The sequence below is a fragment of the Rana temporaria genome, chromosome 2 (assembly GCF_905171775.1).
Source record: "Rana temporaria chromosome 2, aRanTem1.1, whole genome shotgun sequence".
NCBI lineage: Eukaryota > Metazoa > Chordata > Amphibia > Anura > Ranidae > Rana > Rana temporaria.
Genome location: NC_053490.1, coordinates 370,605,022 through 370,626,245, shown reverse-complemented (window position 1 = coordinate 370,626,245; position 21,224 = coordinate 370,605,022). Strand labels below are relative to the sequence as shown.

The following is a 21,224-nucleotide window of genomic DNA, read 5'->3' as shown; positions in this document are numbered from 1 at the left end:
TGTCTTCTAGATACCTGCAGTGTGACAGAACAATTCTGTTCACCTTCTGCTTGCAGTAAAAGGGCATCTGACTGCTGTGTACGAATCATGAGGCTCAAATGCCAGGGCAGATTTAGAGGTAGTGACAAGCTTCTCCATAATATTTCGCCATCTCCCAGAAAACGAAAGGTGGATTGCATATCTAGAAGATAAAAATAAGGTCAGAGCAAAAACAAAGACAGGCAGCTTTGATTAAAACATACAAAAAGTTAAAACATAGTAAGTAGAAAAATACATCATCAGCAAAATATTAACGTACTTTGTAAAATTTTATGTAAAATTCAAAAAAATTTATGTAAAATTCAAAAAATTTCCCTACGGTTTCACTATATGGGCTAACACACTAGGAATGTTATAATGCACAGTATTCAGCCAACTAAGGCCCATTTTTTTTAGAAACCACTGCAGCAGAAACATAGCGGCACTGACCACTCATTTTCTAACCTGCTTACAAAGAATGGAAACTAAAATCCAAATTATTACAAAAGGCAGCAATTTCACTTTTTACATCTTTTTAGACCTTTTTGGCTAGATTCAAAGAGATGGCCGCAACTTTGCGGCGGCGTAGCTTAGCGTGTTTAGGCTACGCCGCCGTAAGTTAGCGAGGCAAGTACTTGATTCTCAAAGTACTTGCCTGCTAAGTTACGGCGGGATAGCCTAAAGCGGGAGGGCGTAAGGGCGCCTAATTCAAATTTGTCTGAGGGGGCGTGTTTTATGATAATGAGGCTTGACCCGACGTGATTGACGTTTTTTTTTGACTGCGCATGTGCCGGGCGCCTACATTTCCCAGTGTGCATTGCGGTTAAGTCCGCCGCACGGGCCTATTGATTTCGACGTGGACGTAAACGACATAAATCCCTATTCACGGACGACTTACGCAAACAACGTAAAATTTTCGAATTTCGAATCGGGAACGGCGGCCATACTTTAACATTACTATTCCATCTATTAGATGGAATAACTTTAGGCCTGATAATGCGTTACGGAAACTGCGTAAATGTACTGCGGCGGCCGGGCGTACATTCGTGAATAGGCGTATCTACTGATTTACATATTCTACGCCGACCGCAATGGAAGCGCCACCTAGCGGCCAGCCTAAATATGGCAACCTAAGATAGGACGGCGAAAGCCGTCGTATCTTAGATATGTTTAAGCGTATCTCTGTTTGAGAATACACTTAAACATAGGTCGGCGCAGATTCTGAGTTAGGTCGGCGTATCTACCGATACGCCGGCCTAACTCTCTCTGAATCTAGCTATTTGTGTTTATCAAACTGACCACATTTCCCTGCAACCAAACAAAAAAGGAAACTCTATGCTAAGAATCTAAGAAATGTATTAAAATTGGCACAACTACCAGTATATTTACTTTTTATCTAGAATTGCTTCTCATATGTCAAGCAATCAAGCTATTCTTAAAGCGGAGGTTCCGTGGGTTGTGGATTTTTTCTTAATATCTGAAATGCTTATTAATGTAAATTGCAATCTACCACTCACCTGCTAGCCGCTTGTACGTCTATCCGTTCTTTTTCCGTGATAAATAGTAACTTTTAAAAACAAATCCAGGGCTTTTCCATCTTGCTTGTGGGCAGTGTGAAGCCCACAAGCAAATACTTCCTGGATTCCGTGATGCGATGACCCCACCATGCACCGCAGGATCTCGCGCATGCGCGGTGTTGACGGTGAGCAGCGTGAGGCTCGCCGTCAACACTTCCTGATTAACATCATTACTATGCCAACGGGTGACGTCATTTAGGATACACGCCCCGTACTCCCAGGAGACCTTGCGCACAGCTCCCATTACGCCTCGAGTCGTCGGGGAAAAGGAGCGACACGCCCACTCCCCGCAGGGAAGAAGACCCGGAAGTCATGCTGTATACAGACAGGTAAGGGTACAGATGCAGAAAAAAATTAAAACGCTACAGGCATTTATTAAGGCAGAAGAAATGATAGATAGAAAGTTCTGTTTGAGGGTGAACCTCCGCTTTAAAGTTGCATTACACAGGTGGAATATAGAACTAGCTGCATTTATTAAATCAGAAAATAGATTTTTCGGTTGTTGTGAATAGAAGTGAATAATCTCTACTGCCTTAAAGAAATCTGCACTGAGAAAAAACAGGGGCTACTATTGCTGACCTTCATTTAAAAATTATAGTTACCTTGCTTTCTCTCTCCTCAATACTTTAGGGCCAGTATCAATCGACTTTGGGCTTATGTTGATGGCATTAGTTTGAGAAGTTATTCAGGATTCAATGACAGGCAGGGTGGATAAAAATCAATGATTGAAAAAAAAAAAAAAAATCTGATTTTTTTAATTGAAATCATATTTTGGGGATTTTTTATCAAACTTAGTTTAATAAAATGCTTTTGGAGTAAAAATCTATATTTTCTATTTAAGATACATTATTAATTTAGTTTTCAGCATATATTTACATTCTTGATAAACGATTCAATGAATCCAAGCTCTGCAAGCTGAGATAACATGCACTGCATTGATGCATTCACACAGTTACACAGTAACCATGAGATAAAACAAAGTTCAGGAATATTCCTTTATCCCATTGTACACTACAAACTGTATGATTGAATCAGTTCTAATATCCCTGTTTTACTAACCTGACAGCTTATTATTCTAAATAATTTTATTTTAAAATATTAAAGTTTTTAACTACTAGCAAGAATAAGTCCTTACATTTAAATAGCAGCTGTCATTTCAGATCCATCATGGCTGCGCCTGTTACCTCACCTTGATGTGTCACTGCCGCATTACCAGCCGTCCCATTAAAGTGAATAGGACTGTCGGTGAGTCAACAGCGGGTCAGAGGAGGAGCTGCTGCAGGATAACGATGACAGTTGCTCTTTAACCACTTACGATTTACGTCCGGGAAGTGATTCTGAAATCCTGACTGGACGTCTATGGGCGTCCTGCAGGATTTAATGCCGCACGCGCCCGTGGGGGCGCGCAGCGTGGCGATCGGTGATGCGGGGTGTCAGTCTGACACCCTGCATCTCCGATCTTGGTAAAGGCGAAGGCTCTTTACCACGTGATCAGCCGTGTCCAACTACGGCAGATCACGATGTAAACAGGAAGAGCCGTTAATCTGCCCTTCCTCACTCGCGTCTGACAGACATGAGGAGAGCTGATTGGCGGCTCTCCTGACAGGGGGGGTTCGCGCTGATTGTTTATCAGCGCAGCCCCTCTCGGATCGCCACACTGGACCACCAGGGAAGCCCACACTGGACCACCAGGGAAGGGCAAAAGAAAAGGGGCAAAAAAAAAGGCAGTAAAAAAAAGATGCCAATCAGTGCCCACAAATGGGCACTGACTGGCAACATGGATACATCAGTGCCACCCCACAGTGTCAATCAGTGCCACCCCACAGTGCCCATCCATGCCCAGTGCCCATCTGTGCCACCCATAAGTACCCATCAGTGCCACCCATAAGTGCTGCCCATGAGTGCCCATCTGTGCCGCCTATGAGTGCCCATCAGTGCCGCCCATGAGTGCCCATCAGTGCTGCCTATGAGTGCCCATCAGTGCCGCCTATGAGTGCCCATCAGTGCCGCCTATGAGTGCCCATCAGTGCCACCTATGAGTGCCCATCAGTGCCGCATACCAGCGCCGCCAATCAGTGCCCATCAGTGCCACCTCATCGGTGCCCATCAGTACTACCTCATCGATGTCCATCAGTGCCATCTCATCAGTGCTGCCATATCAGTGCCCGTAATTGAAAGAGAAAACGTACTTATTTACAAAAAAAATAACAGAAATTTTTTTTTTTTCAAAATTTTCATAATTTTTTTAGTTGTTGCGCAAAAAATAATAATCGCAGAGGTGATCAAATACCACCAAAAGAAATCTCTATTTGTGGGGAAAAAAGGACGCCAATTTTGTTTGGGTACAGTGTAGCATGACCAATTGCCATTCAAAGTGCGACAGTGCTGAAAGCTGAAAATTGGCTTGGGCGGGAAGGTGCGTAAGTGCCTGGTATGGAAGTGGTTAAAAATGATTATTTAAATCGAGTTGATTTAAATCAAGCATTTTTACTAGTGATCAAATCCACCCTGATGACAGGTACATCTAACCTGCAGTTGACCTTCTTCAAGCAGTTTTTGCATCCCCACAGACGTGGGCCCCTTTCACACAGGCACTGTACGTTTTGCAGGCGGACCCAATCAAACACTCTCTTGTCTTTTATGAAGCGGCGGATGTAAACAGACATGTGTCCATTTATAACTGCCAACAAAAAAATGGGGATCCGTCCCCCATCAGTATGGTGGATCGGATTGGATGGCAGTCAGATGTAAACGGACAGGCGGTCCGTTTACATCTGACCACTCATAGAGGAGAGCGGGCTGTGTCTGGGTCCACTCTGCATAAGCGGAGCAGACACGGACCAATCATCCGCCTGCTCAGTAGGGATCAGCAGCCAGAGTCCACCCCATGTGAAAGGGGCCTTATTTGGGAATGCAAAACTTGTTGAAAAGCAAACAAAAGCAATCAACACAAATCCTTTGTCAGACCACCAGGGTAATGCAGCTTAGTGAAGGCACAGGAAAGGCAGAATTTATTTACTTACATGCATGTTCCAGGTCAGTGACTCAGAAACCTACCCCCAAATCTTCCCTGATCCCACGGGACTGTCTCAGAATTTGAATAAAATTCCGGAGCTCCGAAGAAAGAAAAGTATATTCTATGGTAGTCTATTTTTTCCTGATTTAAAAAAAAATGATCCATTCCCCTAAGGTTTTATGCATTTCTGACACTTGTGGTGCAGAAATTGGTGTGTATAAGGGCTGCAGCATATATGTGTGCAGTGTAAACCTGCAAGCAGGCTCAGACATAATTTATATAATCATACTTCTTATATACTTCAATATTAAAGCGGTATTACACTCAAAAGCAAACATTAATTCTATTGTATGGCTGCATTCGTTTTCTTTTTTAGGCTTTCTTTTCACCTGGTGATCCGGTCATTAAATATGTTGTTTTTCAACAGAACAAAGCTTTTCTAAAAATGTAACAGTTTAGTGTGTTGAGACAAACAATTTACCACTGGCAGGGGTGTTTAAAAAAAATCATTTATTCATATTAAACCTTTATCCCAAAAGAAAAACTCCATAACTTAAGTGTGAAATGGAATTTGGCTTACATTTTTTAGTGTATCTAAATCTGCTAGTACATCTAACACTCCCCTCCCCACAGACTGAAAGGTGCCCCATGTTCATTCATCCAGAGTGGAGACACTAAAACATAAGGGGCCAGATTCACAAAGAGATACGACGGTGTATCTCCTGATACGCCGTCGTATCTCTGAGTTCTGCCGGTCGTATCTATGCGACTGATTCAGAGAATCAGTTACGCATAAATATTCCTAAGATCCGACAGGTGTAACTGTGTTACACCGTCGGATCTTAGGCTGCAATTCCAGGCCGGCCGCTATGTGGCGTTTCGTTTTTTTTACGCGACGAATATGCAAATGAGGAGATACGCCGATTCAAAAACGAACGACCACCCGGCGCTTTTTTTTTACGTCGTTTGCGTTCGGCCTTTTCCGGCATATAGTTACCCCTGGGTCTATGAGGCGCAGCCAATGTTAAGTATGGCCATCGTTCCCGCGCCGAAATTTTAATTTTTTACGTCGTTTGCGTAAGTCGTTCGCGAATACGGATGGACGTAATTTACGAAAACGTCGAAACCAATGACGTCCTTGCGACGTCATTCGGAGCAATGCACGCTGGGAAAATTTCCGGACGGCGCATGCGCTGTTCGATCGGCGCGGGGATGCGCCTGATTTGAATAGTACACTCCCCCTAGCCGCGGAATTTGAATTACGCCGGGGGGTTTACGATACGCCGCCGCAAGTTTTGAGGTAAGTGCTTTGTGAATAAAGCACTCGCCTCAAAAACTTGCGGCGGCAAATCGTAAATCAGATAGGTTACGCGGATCTAAAGATCCGCTAACCTATCTGAATCTAGCCCAAGATGTGTTACTGGTCAGATCATCAGGTGAAAACAGGGAAAAAAGCCTAAAAAAAGAAAACAGATGAAACCACCACATCTAAGGCCTCGTACACACGACCGAGGAACTCGTCGGAAAAGACACATCGTTTTCCTCGACGAGTTCCTTGTCAGGCTTGTGGAGAAACTTGACAACCTTCCTTTGCGTACACACGGCCAAGACCAAATCTCCTCGTTCTCAAACGCGGTGACGTAGAACACATACAACGGCTGGGGAAGTTCGATTCCACTGGCACAACCCTTGGGGCTGCTTTTGCTAATCTCATGTTACTGCGTGTTAAGTAAAAGTTTGGTAAGAGACGATTCGCGCTTTTCAGTCTGTTACAGCGTGACAAATGTGCTATCTCCATTACAAACGCTACTTTTACTGAAGGTGCGCTCCCGTCTTATACTTTATTCTGAGCATGCACGGGTTTCTTAGCATACACACGAATGTGTTTCTCGTCGAAAACCAGCCCGACGAGGACATTTTTTTTTCTCATCGAGTTCCTTGACAGTTTCCTCGATGAAAAACATACACATGACCGTTTTCCTTGGCAAAAAAGCTCTGCCACCAAGTTTCTTGATGGATTCTGTCCAGGAAAACGGTCGTGTGTACGAGGCCTAAGGATTGTAATCTGCAATATATAACATTTTTGGTTTTGGGTTTAATACCGCCTTAAGCACAATGTATTGTAGCTATAAACATTTTCCATTGTTCCACACTCCATATGCCACATATCATACCCATGCCAAAAATCTCCTCTTTCTCCTATTTTGGATCAGTTTATTAGCCAGATAATAAGCATTTTTAGATAATAGCAGCCTACATACTTTCTAAGTAAAATAATACAGTACATCTTCATTATCTTTAGTTTTGGATAGGGGGAAGGAACGATTTTTAAGCTATGACCTTTTTGGCAAGACTTCCGCTGTTTTGAAGGCAAATGGTGATCACACCAAATATTGATTTGATTTGGATTTCCCTTCTGTTCATTTACTTTCCATTTTGTTAATTGATAAAAATAAACTATTAAAGGAGCAGTTTTAAAAAAAAGAATCAATCAATCATACTCACTAGATGGCCGTAGCACCAATCCCAAATGCAGTTGTCCCCCGCTGGCTCTAGACCATGAAGTGAGCATTTAAAGGCCACTGATCACTCAGTTTCTTTTATTCAGTCTGCAGAGAGTAGCCAGATCTCTGCTCTGCCCCTCCAGCGCTCACTGGAGCACCCGGCTGTAGAGGAGACGGAAGCGTCTGGTCCAGGTCACAGTGGCCTGTGAAGGCTGAGCCAGCTGGCAGTCCAGGCAACTGGGTGGATCTCGACTGTAAAATCAGGATCTTTCCAGAGCCTGGATCAACTGAGTGACGTCAGCCAATGGCAGGCTTTAGCCCACTGACAGCTGAAAACGGGTCACAGGAGTGCAGAATGAATAGCACTCCTGTTATCCATTGGAGAAGTAGGGCCAAAAGAGCTTTGGCCCTACTTCTCCTTTAAAACGTAAATTTCTGAAAGCATTCTTAATTCACAGCATTTTTTCACACTTTGCTAAACTTCTTGCATAGTACTGTACAGTATCTCACAAAAGTGAGTAATTTTTGTAAATATTTTATTCTATCTTTTCATGTGACAACACTGAAGAAATTACACTTTGCTACACTGTAAAGTAGTGAGTGTACAGCTTGTGTAACAGTGTAAATTTGCTGTCCCCTCAAAATAACTCAATACACAGCCATTAATGTCTAAACCATTGGCAACAAAAATGAGTACACCCCTAAGTAAAAATTTCCAAATTGGGCCCAAAGTGTCAATATTTTGTGTGGCCACCATTATTTTCCCGCACTGTCTTAACTCTCTTGGGCATGGAGTTTACCAGAGCTTCACAGGTTGCCACTGGAGTCCTCTTCCACTCCTCCATGTTGACATCACGGAGCTGGTGGCTGTTGTAGACCTTGCGCTCCTCCGCTTTCCATTTGAGGATGCCCTACAGATGCTCAATATGGTTTAGGTCTGGAGACATGCTTGGCCAGTCCATCACCTTTACCCTGCGGCCCAATCTCCGAAGAGAGGAGATCATGCTCTGCTTAAAGGGGTTGTTTTTTATTTTCTAAATAGGTTCCTTTAAGCTAGTGCATTGTTGGTTCACTTACCTTTTCCTTCGATTTCTCTTCTAAATGTTTTTTTTTGCTTGACTGCAGGCAAGACACACTTGTCTTCGAACTCCTCACCTGGTTGTCACCACACATGCTTGACACCATCGGAACCAAATAAGTTTGTCTTGGTCTCATCAGACCACAGGACATGGTTCCAGCAATCCATGTGCTTAGTCTGCTTGTCTTCAGCAAACTGTTTGTAGGATTTCTTGTGCATAATCGTTAGAAGAGGCTTCCTTCTGGGACGACAGCCATGCAGACCAATTTGATGCAGTGTGCCGCGTATGGTCTGAGCACTGACAGGCTGACCCCCCACCCCTTCAGCCTCTGCAGCAATGCTGGCAGAACTCATATGTCTATTTCCCAAAGACAACCTCTGGCTATGACGCTGAGCATGTGCACTCAACATCTTTGGTTGACCATGGCGAGGTGGAACCTGTCCTGTTAAACCACTCTATGATCTTGGCCACCATGCTGCAGCTCAGATTTAGGGTCTCGGCAATCTTCATATAGCCTAGGCTATCTTTATGATTTTTTCAGATCCTCAGAGTTCTTTGCCATGAGGTGCCATGTTGAACGTCCAGTGACCAGTATGAGAGAGCGATAACACCAAATTTAACACACCTGCTCCCTATTCACAGCTGAGACCTTGTAACAAGTCACATGTGGGAGGGTAAATGGCCAATAGGGCCCAATTTGTACATTTTCACTTAGGGGCGTACTCACTTTTGTTGACAGCGGTATAGACATTAGTGTCCAGTTATTTTGAGGGGACAGCAAATTTACACTGTTATACAAGCTGTACACTCACTACTTTACATTGTAGCAAAGTGTCATTTCTTTAGTGTTGTCACATTAAAATATATAATAAAATATTTACAAAAATGTAAAGGGTGTACTCACTTTTGTGAGATACTGCATGTACAAACTGAGTGCATCTCCTCTGAATTACTATGTAAAGAGGCCTTAAAGCATACTGGCATTCATAATATAAAAATAAAAAAAATCACCTTGTTGTATGGCTTATAACTATAATATTGCATCTTATTTGTTACACTCTTTGGCATCTTACATGGAAAGAAAACAACAGTCTAAAAGTTGGTTTTAAGGCATGATCACCATATTTAAAAACAACTGTGCATTTTTGGCATACGGAATTGTATTACAATTGGTAAAGAATCATTCACAATGTATACATTTCAGTATTTCGGTCAATGTTGTAAGTACAAGATCTTATAATGGACACTATTTTATATGCAGCTTAGAACTTCACATATGGCCTGCAGGGGGTGTGACATAATCATACCACAATTATTCAATTAGTCATATGCAGTAATGAAATTACTTTTACTGCATACTGGACAAACTTTTATCTATACTTTTAAAAGAAAAAATATCCCAGGCCTTTCTTAATTTCTATTCAGGTATGCACATATGCACTTTGATGGCATCATTTAATCCAAAGCATTTGACTTAATTAATATTTTCGGTAATAATAATAATAATCGACAGCTACTTGCATGTAAATATGCTCAGATAGCCATGTGTCTATTACTTTGGGTGGTAACTTCATAAAATTTACTGTTCTCATTTTTCTGTTTTTCTTATTAAGTGTTCTTCAATTAGGGAAAATATATGTTAATGGCATAAGCATGATATATTTTAATGGCATAGTTTTAAATAAATTCTGTCCTTTGCATATTTTTCATATTATCATTACATTTCTGATGGATGTGTGTGTGATCATGTGAGACGCAGATGCACTGACAGAACTGAGATTGCTAAAGCAGCATGGAAAGAGCAGTGACAGATGTGTGTGGGCTGGCAAAAACAATAATTGGAAGGTGGGAGCTGCCATAAAACAACGTGCTTATGCTTAAAGAAAACCTGTCCTCAAAGAATCACGAAGGCTGCATTTGCCGACTTCTCTTTAGTCTTCTGCTTGCCTTGTTCTGAGGTTGCCAATGGGTTCCCTCTCTCAAGACAGGTGTATTTTAAAATAACCATTTTCTATGGGTTAATGACAGATGGTTAAAATAATACATAAAAAGCAGGGATAAAATGTGTGCAAAACTATGTGCATATCATTAATTTCTTACCCTTTTCACAGTTTTTGCCTCCATACCCCAATGGGCATTCACACGAATAACCATTCCATCGGTTAACACATGTTCCTCCATGCTGGCACCTTTCTCCTTCACAGTGATTTCTTTTAGCAGGACAACCTGCAAAAAGGCATTAAAGGTTACAACATTATACCGGTAATTAGTTTCGTATAGGTTCTAATCATAATCTCCCAGATTTTCCCCACTGGGATTAATTCCTGAAAATTGTGGTGGCCAAAAAAAAGAACACGTTCCAAAAGTACAAATCAGTAGTAATGGCTCGTTTATTGTACTCACAATAGAAATCAAAACCCTGGTGAAACATAAACACACCAGATTCCATCCAACTCTGAATTTTTATCACTATGAGCACCACTGAATCCAGTTATGCATTACATATCATTTTACATACAAGTAGCAATAATTACCTAAATGCCTCTTGATACCACCCTTATATGATCTTCTGTAAAGACTGGGCGAGAAAGGGGCAATGCTAAGGGCACTACACTTATGCCTTGCACACACGATCGGAATTTCCGATGGAAAAAGTCAGACAGAATTTTTTCATCGGATAATCCGATCGTGTGTGTGCCCCATCTGAGTATTTCCATTGGAAATTCCGACAGACTTAGAAAGAGAACATGTTCTCTTTTTTCCTGATGAAAAAAAATTCTAGCGGAAATTCCGTTTGTTTGTATGGAACTCCGACGGAGAAAAAAAACATGCATGCTCAGAATCAAGTCGACGCACGCTCGGAAGCATTGAACTTAATTTTTCTCGGCTCGTCGTAGTGTTGTACATCATCGCGTTTTGGACGGTTGGAATTTGGTGTGACCGTGTGTATGCAAGACAGCTTGAACGGAATTCCATCAGAAAAATCCCTCAGAGTTTATCCCGATGGATATTCTGATCGTGTATATGGGGCATAACTGTATATAAAATACATGTTCATAAGGGGGTCGATTTACTAAAATTGGAGAATGCTAAATCTGGTATAGCTGTTCTTGGTAGCCAATCAGCTTCAAACTTCACCTTGTTTAATGAAAGTGTTACTAAACCCTGGACCCTGCATTTACTATATATGGTCTCTCGCGGTACACAGAACATGGAAATGCAATTGTTTTAGTAAATATAAACTGCTAAATACCTTTTCTCATTAGCACTATATAACAGTCTTGTGGCTTCTATCAGTTTTTGATAAAACTTGTAGGAGGAGTTTTTATACTGCACTGAGCTGTCCTATCAGGATGCAGGACCCCTGACCCTCTGTCTGGACAGTGCTGATAGCATACACTCTTCCAAGAAAAAAAAAATCTCCCTACAAATGCACACCAAACTGAGCATGTGCAGCCTGACTCCAAAGATTCTGTATTAGATGGACATGTTCTGGAGTCAGTGGAAGAAGGAGAGAATCAGAGACTTTTTAAACAATGCAGAGGATTACCCCTTAGGTTCCACAGTGAGTATAACAAGCATGCTTTTCTGCATATACAGACTGATTTTACTGTTGTGGGTTTAGTAACACTTTAAGTTTTGGCAAAAAACCTGGAAGCTGATTCACAGAGAGTTGGGGGTATAGGAGGCAGAAAGGAGGCTAACCGCCAACCATGATGTAAGGAAGAGGGGCACAATGGCACTGTACTAGTTGTGGGTAGAAAAATATGTATGCCAACCAGTTGTCGGGCAACATCTGACAATGGAACACTCAGAAGCAGAGAAGGCATGGTGGTAGCTGATCAGTAAAAAAGTAAGAGAGGGAGAGCATGAGCTGCCTGAATACTGGAAACCCTGAGAGAAGACAGAGGGTAGATGTTTATAGACTGGTGACAAAGAGAAAAGATAACCTAGGGGCCAATCGAGGACAGGGGGAAATGAAGGAGTTGAGGAAAAGAGGAAGGGCAGTGTGATCTGATAGCAGAAAGGGAACTGATTTTAGACAGGGGATAGAAGCTGAACATGATCTGCTCAATGATCAATAGAAGAGTACATACATTGGGCGTGAACATGGTTGGGGCACAGAGGAAATGATGATTGGGGGACAGGAAGTAGGGACATTAAGCTGACATGGATTATGGACAGAGGAGAAAGGGGGCAGGGAGAGAACTGATTCTGATACTGATACTGAGGGGTGGAGGGAAAAGAGGAACAGCAGTTGAACATGTCCCACTGGTAGATGATGCAGAAGAGAACGTGACCATAAACTGGAGCATGAAGAGAGAAGATACAGTATGAACTGTCAATGAGTGGACATTGGTTAGAGACAATTTATGACAGAAAAGACAACATTTTGGAGAAAGGGGGGTGCAGAGCACCAGGGACCTTGGAAAACAAAAGTGTTGACAAGGCAAATGTCTTAGGCCCCGTACACACGGCCGAGGAACTCGACGTGCCAAACACATCGAGTTCCTCGGCCAGTTCAGCCCTGAAGCCGCCGAGGAGCTCGGCGGGCCGAGAGCTCCCATAGAACAACGAGGAAATAGAGAACATGTTCTCTATTTCCTCGTCGAGCTCCTCGTCGGCTTCCTCGGCGAAATTGTACACACGGCCGGGTTTCTCGGCAGAATTCAGCCAGAAACTCGGTCGGAAGCTGAATTCTGCCGAGGAAACTGGTCGTGTGTACGGGGCTTTACAGTTGAGGTACATAATATACACCCAGGATCTGAGAGTCTGTGCGGCTGAATGCAGATAATATAATTAAGGTGAGAGATCAGGTTGGGGCAGAGATGATTATATGTGATGTGGCAATGAAAGGACAGTTGTCTTAGAACAGGGGTCTCCATACTTTTAAAGCTAAGGGCCAGTTTACAGTCTTTCCGACTTGAGGGGGGCCGGATTCTGACCCCAGGGCCAAGCATCAGTGAGAATAAACGTGGCCCCAGTGTTGGTGGGCAATAGGAGGAGGAATAGTGCTCCATCATTGCTATTAGTCTAAAAAATATTGCCCCATTGTTGGTGCTATTGGGAGGAATAGTGCATCATATCATTGGGAGACATACTGCCCCAAAGGGCCAGATGAAGGCTAGCAAAGGGCCACATCCGGCCCTTGGGCCGCAGTTTGGAGACCCCTGTCTTAGAACATAGTGTGGATGGTTATGGATGCAGCTTTTATTACTTACCTGGAACGGTTCCGTTGTTTGCAATGTACTCCCCAAGGTCTACTGCTTTGTTATCTATAATAAGGTCTTTCATGCAGCCCACAAAGTACTTGTGCCTCACAGGAAAATCCTCAGGTAGATTAGGAATTCCCCCCAGTAAAAGGGGGCCTGTAAGATCCAGGGACCTGTGATAGAAATTTTTTTTTTTTAAGAAAATCATGTTTTGCACACCAATTATTAATCACTATGCTAATAAATGATTTCATAGGTGCTTAAACCCTAACAGACCTTCCCTAGTCTTAAAGTGGAGTTCCACCCATTTTTTTATGTTTGTCTGTGCTGCATGCTCTAATCTCATAGTGTTCAGAATGGACAATTTTTATTTAATTTGTTGCTTGTAAATACCTTTATTTTGTAGTCCTTCATTACTTCCTCCTCCTTATTTGCCTAGGCTATTTGCAAGGGTTTCTGGGATAGGCATCATGTTTCCCAGTAGTCCTTGCAAACCTGACTGAAACCTATTACATTGCTTGTGCACTGAGCATGTGCGAGATATGCAAAGCTGAAATCCAGGAAGTCATACAGTCTGGCTTCATGATGCCCACACTTAAGATGGCCACGGTCTATTTCTAGATTATAAACTATTTAAATGCTGTGACTACCTAACAAAACGGACCTTAGTTTACAGACTAACTTTACTAGAATACATTAAGCTTGTGTATTACAGGGGTATTTATATTTAAAAAGTGAAATTGTGGGTGGAACTCCACTTTAAATACGGGAGGTCCGGATTCACTATGGGACACAGTAGGCCGTGTCTATAAACAGAAGAGGGAACAAGTGGCTTTCCACTGTATGAACATTTGCCACAAATGTATCCCAATTAAAAGCAATACAGATATCTCATATAATATTATTTACATAATGTCACCATATTCTTTAGAATTGTAGAATAAGAAAATTTTCTGTTGATAATTGTAGCACAGAACTGCTTTGGCTACCACAGACTGCCTACCTACAGTCTCTAGACACAGAAATGTGTCCCTGTGAATAACCTAAGATTATTACATAAGCAAGCATTACCAAACAAATTCTTTGCTCCACTTTGTATAATATTAAAAAGATGTAGTTTAATAAATCCAATCAGAGGTAAAACTAGACATTATTTCACCTGGGGCAAAGACTAAGTTCAGTGCCCCCCACATGCCACACACTTCCAGCGCCCTGCCCCGAGAGGGAAGTGTAATATATACACAGATAAGCCATAGGATGGCAATAGTAGTTTATTGGTTGTTCTTCCTTCCCGGAGGTGCGCTTCCAATATGCCTTGGGGTGAGGCTTGAAATCTCCACATAAAGTGCATAAAGCGCTGCTCTGCTTTCCTTTTGGCATTGTGACTAGGGTTGCCGCCTTTTCTTTATTTTATATTTTTGTAGTATACACTATAGGATTGTAAAAGACCTGGGACACCTTTGGTTACCCCAAGGAGAGCAGCAATGTGGCCCACGTAGCGTGCCACAATAAACAGAGGGTCTTGACAAAGGGGCTTAAAGAAGCATGGTTATATAAAACAAAAGCATTCTTGCACCCCTAAAATATACCAAGACTACTAAAAAAAATGCCTACCTTGTAAGTTGACAGTATCAGTCAGTAAAGCATTGAACAGTGTGAGGACAGTGTCAGTAGAGTAGTGGACAGTGTGTGGACTTTGAGCAGACAGTGTCAGTAGAGCAGTGGATGGTGTGTGGACAGTGTCAGTAGGGAAGTGGATAGTGTGTGGAAAGTGTCAGTAGGGCAGAGATTGGTATCAGTAGGGCAGTGGACAGTATCAATAAAGCAGTGGATTGTGTCAGTGGAGCAGTGGAAGGCGTCAGTAGGTGAAAGGTTGGTGTAAGTAGGGCAGTGGATGGTGTCAGTAGAGCAGCAGAAGGGGTCGATAGGGGAGAAGTTAGTGTCAGCAGGGAAGTGGATGGTGTCAGTAGATAAGTGGACATTGTCAGTAGAGCAGTGGAAGGGGTTATTAGTGGAGAGGTGGGTGTCAGTATATCAGTGGACAGTGTCAGTAGAGCAGTGAAGGGTGTCAGTAGGGCAGAGGCTGGTGTCAGTAGGGGAGAATTTGGTGTTAGTGGGGCAGTGGACAGTGTCAGTAGGGGAGAGGTTGGTGGCAGTAGGGCAGTGGACAGTGTCACTAGGGCAGTGGATGGTGTCAGTTGGGCAGTGGACAGTGTCAGTAGGGCAGTGGATGGTGTAAGTAGGGCAGTGGACATTGTCAGTAGGGCAGTGGACAATGTCAGTAGGGCAGTGGACAATGTCAGTAGGATAGTGGACAATGTCAGTAGGGCAATGGATGGTGTCAGTAGGGCAGAGGTCGGCGTCAGTAGGGCAGAGGTTGGAGTCAGTACGACAGTGGACAGTGTCAGAAGGGGAGAGTTTTGTGTCAGTAGGGCAGTGGACAGTGTCAGTAGGGGAGAGTTTTGTGTCAGTAGGGAAGTGGACAGTGTCAGTAGGGAGAGGTTGGTATCAGTAAGGCAGTGGACAGTGTCAGTATGGCAGAGGTTGGCATCAGTAGGGCAGTGGATTGTGTCAGTCATTAGAGCAGCGGATGGTGTAAGTAAGGCAGTGGATGGTGTCTGTAGGGCAGAGGACAGTATCAGTATTTTAATTTATTTTTAACAATTTTTAGGTGCCTGTTTTGGTGAATTATCAAGGGTCTAAATAGGACCCTGATGTCTCACGGCCAGCGTAAGAATGCACCCTAAGATACGACGGCGTAAGGTACTTATGCCAGTCGTATCTTAGGCTGATGTCGGCGTATATTGCTTTCTGAATACAGAAAGAAGATACGCCGGCGCAGATTTGAATTTACGCGGCGTATCTATAGATACATCGGCGTTAATTCTTTCTGAATCTACCCCAATAACTTTTTCAAACTTGGTAAAGTAATAGGAAAGTGTACATTTACATAAAACAGTTTGCATTAAAGAAATTTCTTTTTTTATGACCTTATTTTGGCAATTGTGCTATGACACTTCTGGTTTCTGTTTACTTTATTTCTCACCAGCACTGGTTGCTTTTATCACTTCATCACCTTCTGCTATTTACACTTTGTTTCTACTTTCAACAGTTCCCTGTAATAATTTTCACTGAAAAAACAGCTACAGTGTCCAACAGTTTTCAATGGATACTATTGTATTTGTCACCTATATACCATGTCAGAAAATAAAGCGGCCCATAGATGAGTCACTTTTTTGAGCAAAAAAAAAAAAAGTTAAACTGTGGATGGGGGAATCTTCTCAAATGTGCCATTGTATTCTGACATCGGGGAGACTTCCCTGCCGTCAGAATTCACTGATCAGCGCTGATCAAGTGAGGAACGGTACGGTAGATGGATATTTGTACAACCACCCTGCCCATAGATGGTTCGAAATTTGTCACTGAACCGGCCGAACTTCAATCCATATATGGCCAGCTTTATAAATTGTAGCACAGATACCAAACTTTAAAGCTGAACTCCAGCTTTTGATACACATTTACATTGTTCATTTGGGCCAAGCTAGTCCAAATAAACCATGTCCCTCACTAACATGTGAGGCCGCTGGATGTGCGGTAAAAACTGTATGTAGCTGAGGTTACATACAGCACTGTGTTCCAGGTTCAAGCCGAGACTTCCTGTCTCATACCCGGAACACAATAGTCTATCTGATCGTTGCTCAGCCATTCAGAGAAAGTGATGTATTCTACCAATTAATACAAAGCTTTCTCTGATTGGCTGAGTCAGAGGTTGTGACATCATCAGCCTGCCTCTCTGACTCTCTGTGACCAATTAGAGGAAGCTTTGTATTCATTGCTAGAATACATCCCTTTCTCTGAATGGCAGCGCGACGATCGGATAGACTCTACTGTGTTCCGGGTATGAGACAGGAAGTCTTGGCTCACACCCAGAACACAGTGCTGTGTGCTGTATGTAGCCTCAGCTACATACAGTTTTATGCGGCACATCCAGCGGCCTTACATGTTAGGGGAACATATTTCATTTGTGCCAAGCTGGCCCAAACTATGTAAAGTAGGGTGACCAGACATCCCCAGTTTCAGGGGACAGTCCCCTGATTGAGGACACTGTCTCCGACCAAGTCTGTCCCTGGTTTTGTCCCCAGATTGGATTTAATAGGGGACAGGGGCAATTTCAAAGACAGTCAGTGCAGAATTAAAATAAAAAAATTAGAATTACACCGCCATGCCTACTAGCATAGGTGGGGTTGTATTTTTCCCATTATCTGTGCACCCTGATGATCATGTGATGGTCTGAGCAGAGGCAATAGTTCTTCAGTTTCGGGCGCATGCCCATTTAGCTCCGCTTGCTTGTTCTTCTGTCTTGGCTCAAATCCTGGCCAGCCACTTGTCTATCTCCTTGCCTTCCTTGGCGGAGTAATCTTCCTCCGCTCCCCATCCAGTAGTAGCCGAGGCCCGGAGAGTAAAACTTGAGAGGCTGTGAGGCGGGCGGGGACGGGCAGAGAGTTGCTGATTCTTGCCATTACTAGTAAAGAAAAAATGTCCCCGGTTTTCATTTAAAAAATCTGGTCACCTTAATGTAAAGGGTACCAAAAGCTGGAGTTCGGCTTTAAACTTTTAATAGTGTAAATAGTAAATTCTAAGTACTATTTCTCATTAAAGACTAAAATTGATAAATGGCAGACCTCTCAGTTTTTAAATGCAGCATACTCAAATGTTGGTTTTCTGTATCTGTGAAGGCCATCAAAATGCATATGTGCCTCCCTCCTTATAAATACAACTAAAATAATCTGAGCCTGCCAACAGCTATCAAATTTTATACACATATTTCCTAGGTGTCCAAAAATTACTAAACTACTCAAACAGAAGCATCTGTTACACAGTAAATTCGTTTTTGCAAACGTATAGTACATCATTACATGTATTAAAAAAAACACCTGTGTCCGCAGAAATCAACCTTACAAAAAAAAAAGAAGAAATCCCAGGACTATATAAACAGACAATTTTCTGTTCAGATGATACTTGCACAGTTTTAAATGAGTGATAACATGCTAAGTAGCAAAAACCATGCCCCTTTTAACGAACTGACAAAATCACATTCTCCTATCGCGTGCTTTCTTTGCATGGAGTCATTCTATTTTATTACCATGAGTTCTCTCGTTAAAAATTGTTTTATATTGTTAATGCATTAATAAAAATTTATATGCAACTCACTTTTTTGTTCCTGATTGCATCCCTTGTGCAGCACAAGTGTAGTTTTCCAAGACATCTCCAAAACGCAAGGACATTTCAGTGTTACAGTTGTCAACAGTTATCACGGCCACCTTCTGTTCTGAGGGTCCAAGCAAATCCCCAGATTTGGCTACAACTGGCTAAATAAAAATAGACATGAACATCATATCACTACATCACTACATATTCCCTTCTACAAGACTATCACCTTGATTTACCATTAAGAACTGTGCTAATGCAAATCTAGAAAATTTCAGTCTTATATTATTATACTTCTATAGGTTTACGAATGAAATATGTGCACTTGCTACCTTATTTAACTTATTCCGTCTAAACCCGACTCTCCAGCTTGCTAGTTTACATTTGATTCAAAACAAGTCTTCGGACACGCTTTGTTAAAGCTTTCTGAACACCAGTCAAAGCTCCTGTCACTAAATAAAATGGTTAGCTTTTAGTCCTGTTTACACCTGCTTTTGCTTGGTGCTTAGATGAGGCTTCGGTGGAGCTTCGGTGGGGCTTTGGGCGAGCTTTGCCATAGACTTCTATGGAGGCTTTAAATATGCTTTGAAGCACCACTGAAGCTGCATGGGGTATAATTTTTTACGCAAAGCCGATGTAAAAGCAAAAGCAAGATGTTAACAGGACTGTAAGCTAGCCATTTTATTTAGTGACAGGAGCTTTGACTAGTGTTCATAGAGCTTTAGCAAAGCCTGTCCGAAGCCTTGTTGAAGCCTTAACAAGTGTAAATGAGCCCTTAGGGGATAAAGGCCATGTGAAGTTTACAGCCACTGGCCCATCAACACCAACCTCACACAGTTAACTTTAAGGCCGGGTTCACACCGCTGTCGCAAGTGGCGCACAGCGGGGGTCCAGTGCGTGCTGGTTCACCGGTTCAGATCCGATTTCAGCCCGAATTTTGAGCTGAAATCGAACTGAAAACGCAGCAAAAAAGGTACACGTTTTTCTGGCGCCCACTGCGGAGATATGTGAACCGCCTCCATAGGGAGCCAGTCACATTCTCCTGCTATGCAAATTGAATGTGGGGAAACGCATGGCTGGCTTTTAATTGTATTATTTTTTTGGCTGGAACACCGCTTTAATAAAATGGGGCTGATTTATGAATGCAGCTGTGCATGGTAGCCAATCAGCTTCTGATTTCAGCTTGTTCAATTAAATCCTGGAAGCAGATTGCATTCTATGCAGCTGAACCAGATTTTGCACGCTCCAGTTTTAGTAAATCAACCCCAATGCACCAAAAGGAGTAGGAGTGAATGGGCTCTGTGTGAAGTAAGATTTGACTGTTCACCCTTTTAAGCTGAAGAATCAAAGCCACCAATCAAATTCAAAACTTTCATTCTGCACCTGTCATTTTTCAGTGCAGGTTTCTTCAAGTCTCTTCTGCAATGAAAAAAAACCGACCTGCCTGCTTGCAGTCTTCTTTGGCATGTACACTGAGCTGTACAAGCGCAACTCAGTTTACATTCGGACACAGCGTATGTGCAGGAGTGAAGCCATCCTAAGCCGGCCAATGAGAAAAGCTGCAGCCCGACACCCGAAAGAAGCCAGTTAGAAGCTGCTGGTGCTGGCAAGGAAAGCTGAAATGTTGAAGGGAGGTAAATATCCCTAAGTTTACCTTGGCATTAAAATTGACCTGCAGCTGTGGAGAAACAGGGATTGCTTCTTAAATGCTAGGTTAACTTTTTCCAGAAAATAGGCTATGTAGCCAATTGTGCCGCTTTGTAAAATGTTCATTAATTTTACTGTCAAGTCTGTAGGATGTTTGGGCCCGCCTGGAAGCCTGGCCAAAAAACTCCTAGTTAGTCATCTCAAGATCCTTCAATTTTTCTAGGTCATTGCTTTTCACTCTTGCAACGCTGGGAGTGAGTGTTCAACAGTTTTCACATACTAGGGCAGGATGTGGGGATTGCTAAATGATTTTTTCCACTAGGCTTCCAGACAGGTCCAAATTGCCTACACAGGTATGAATTAATGAACATTTACAAAGCTGTTGTATTTTAACACCCAACGAGGCCCCTTGACAGCATAGGCAATTTTTCTGGAAAAATGTAACTTAGCTTTTAATAAAACTAACCAAAATAAAGACTATACTTTGATGTGTTTATTATATGCAAATCAAATATTTAATACATTATTTTTTTATTATTATTTCAAGCGTCTTTACTTATATTTTTCTTTCCATTACATGCAGTCCTAATCATTTGTTCTCCCTTGCAAATGCTTTCACGCAGGAACAATAAATAGCATGAATTCGACCATCCAATCTAGCAGAAAATAGCTGGATTAGATGTTTAATATCTCTTATCTATAGCTACTGTAGCTTTAAGATTTCCAAGCTTTGAGGTGGGAGCAGGAGACACTGCTAGTAATGGCTTATCTATGGGGAACAATATTGATTATGCAAGGTGTTCAAACCTGTCCAATCACCTGTACCTTCTGAAAAATTGTTTGTTCATACAGTATATATATGAGCCTGAAGGCACTTTTAAACAGAAAGCTTGTATAAGTAATGAGTAAATCTCTAAGGCCTCGTACACACAACCGAGTTTCTCGGCAAAAACCAGCAAGAA

General features: G+C 42.4%; 1 protein-coding gene across 5 annotated transcripts in view; it reads right to left on the bottom strand.

The window, feature by feature from the left end:
- Window positions 1-21,224, bottom strand: part of LOC120927225 (cadherin EGF LAG seven-pass G-type receptor 2-like) — a 180,149-nt gene that overhangs the window by 77,031 nt on the left and 81,894 nt on the right. For all 5 annotated transcript variants that reach the window (XM_040337764.1, XM_040337765.1, XM_040337761.1 and 2 more), the window contains exons 7-10: window positions 18,619-18,776; window positions 13,417-13,580; window positions 10,295-10,420; window positions 15-181 (exon numbers count right to left, since the gene is read on the bottom strand). In XM_040337764.1, coding sequence (XP_040193698.1) covers window positions 15-181; window positions 10,295-10,420; window positions 13,417-13,580; window positions 18,619-18,776 — 615 coding nt within the window. The remainder of the gene's footprint in view (window positions 1-14; window positions 182-10,294; window positions 10,421-13,416; window positions 13,581-18,618; window positions 18,777-21,224) is intronic.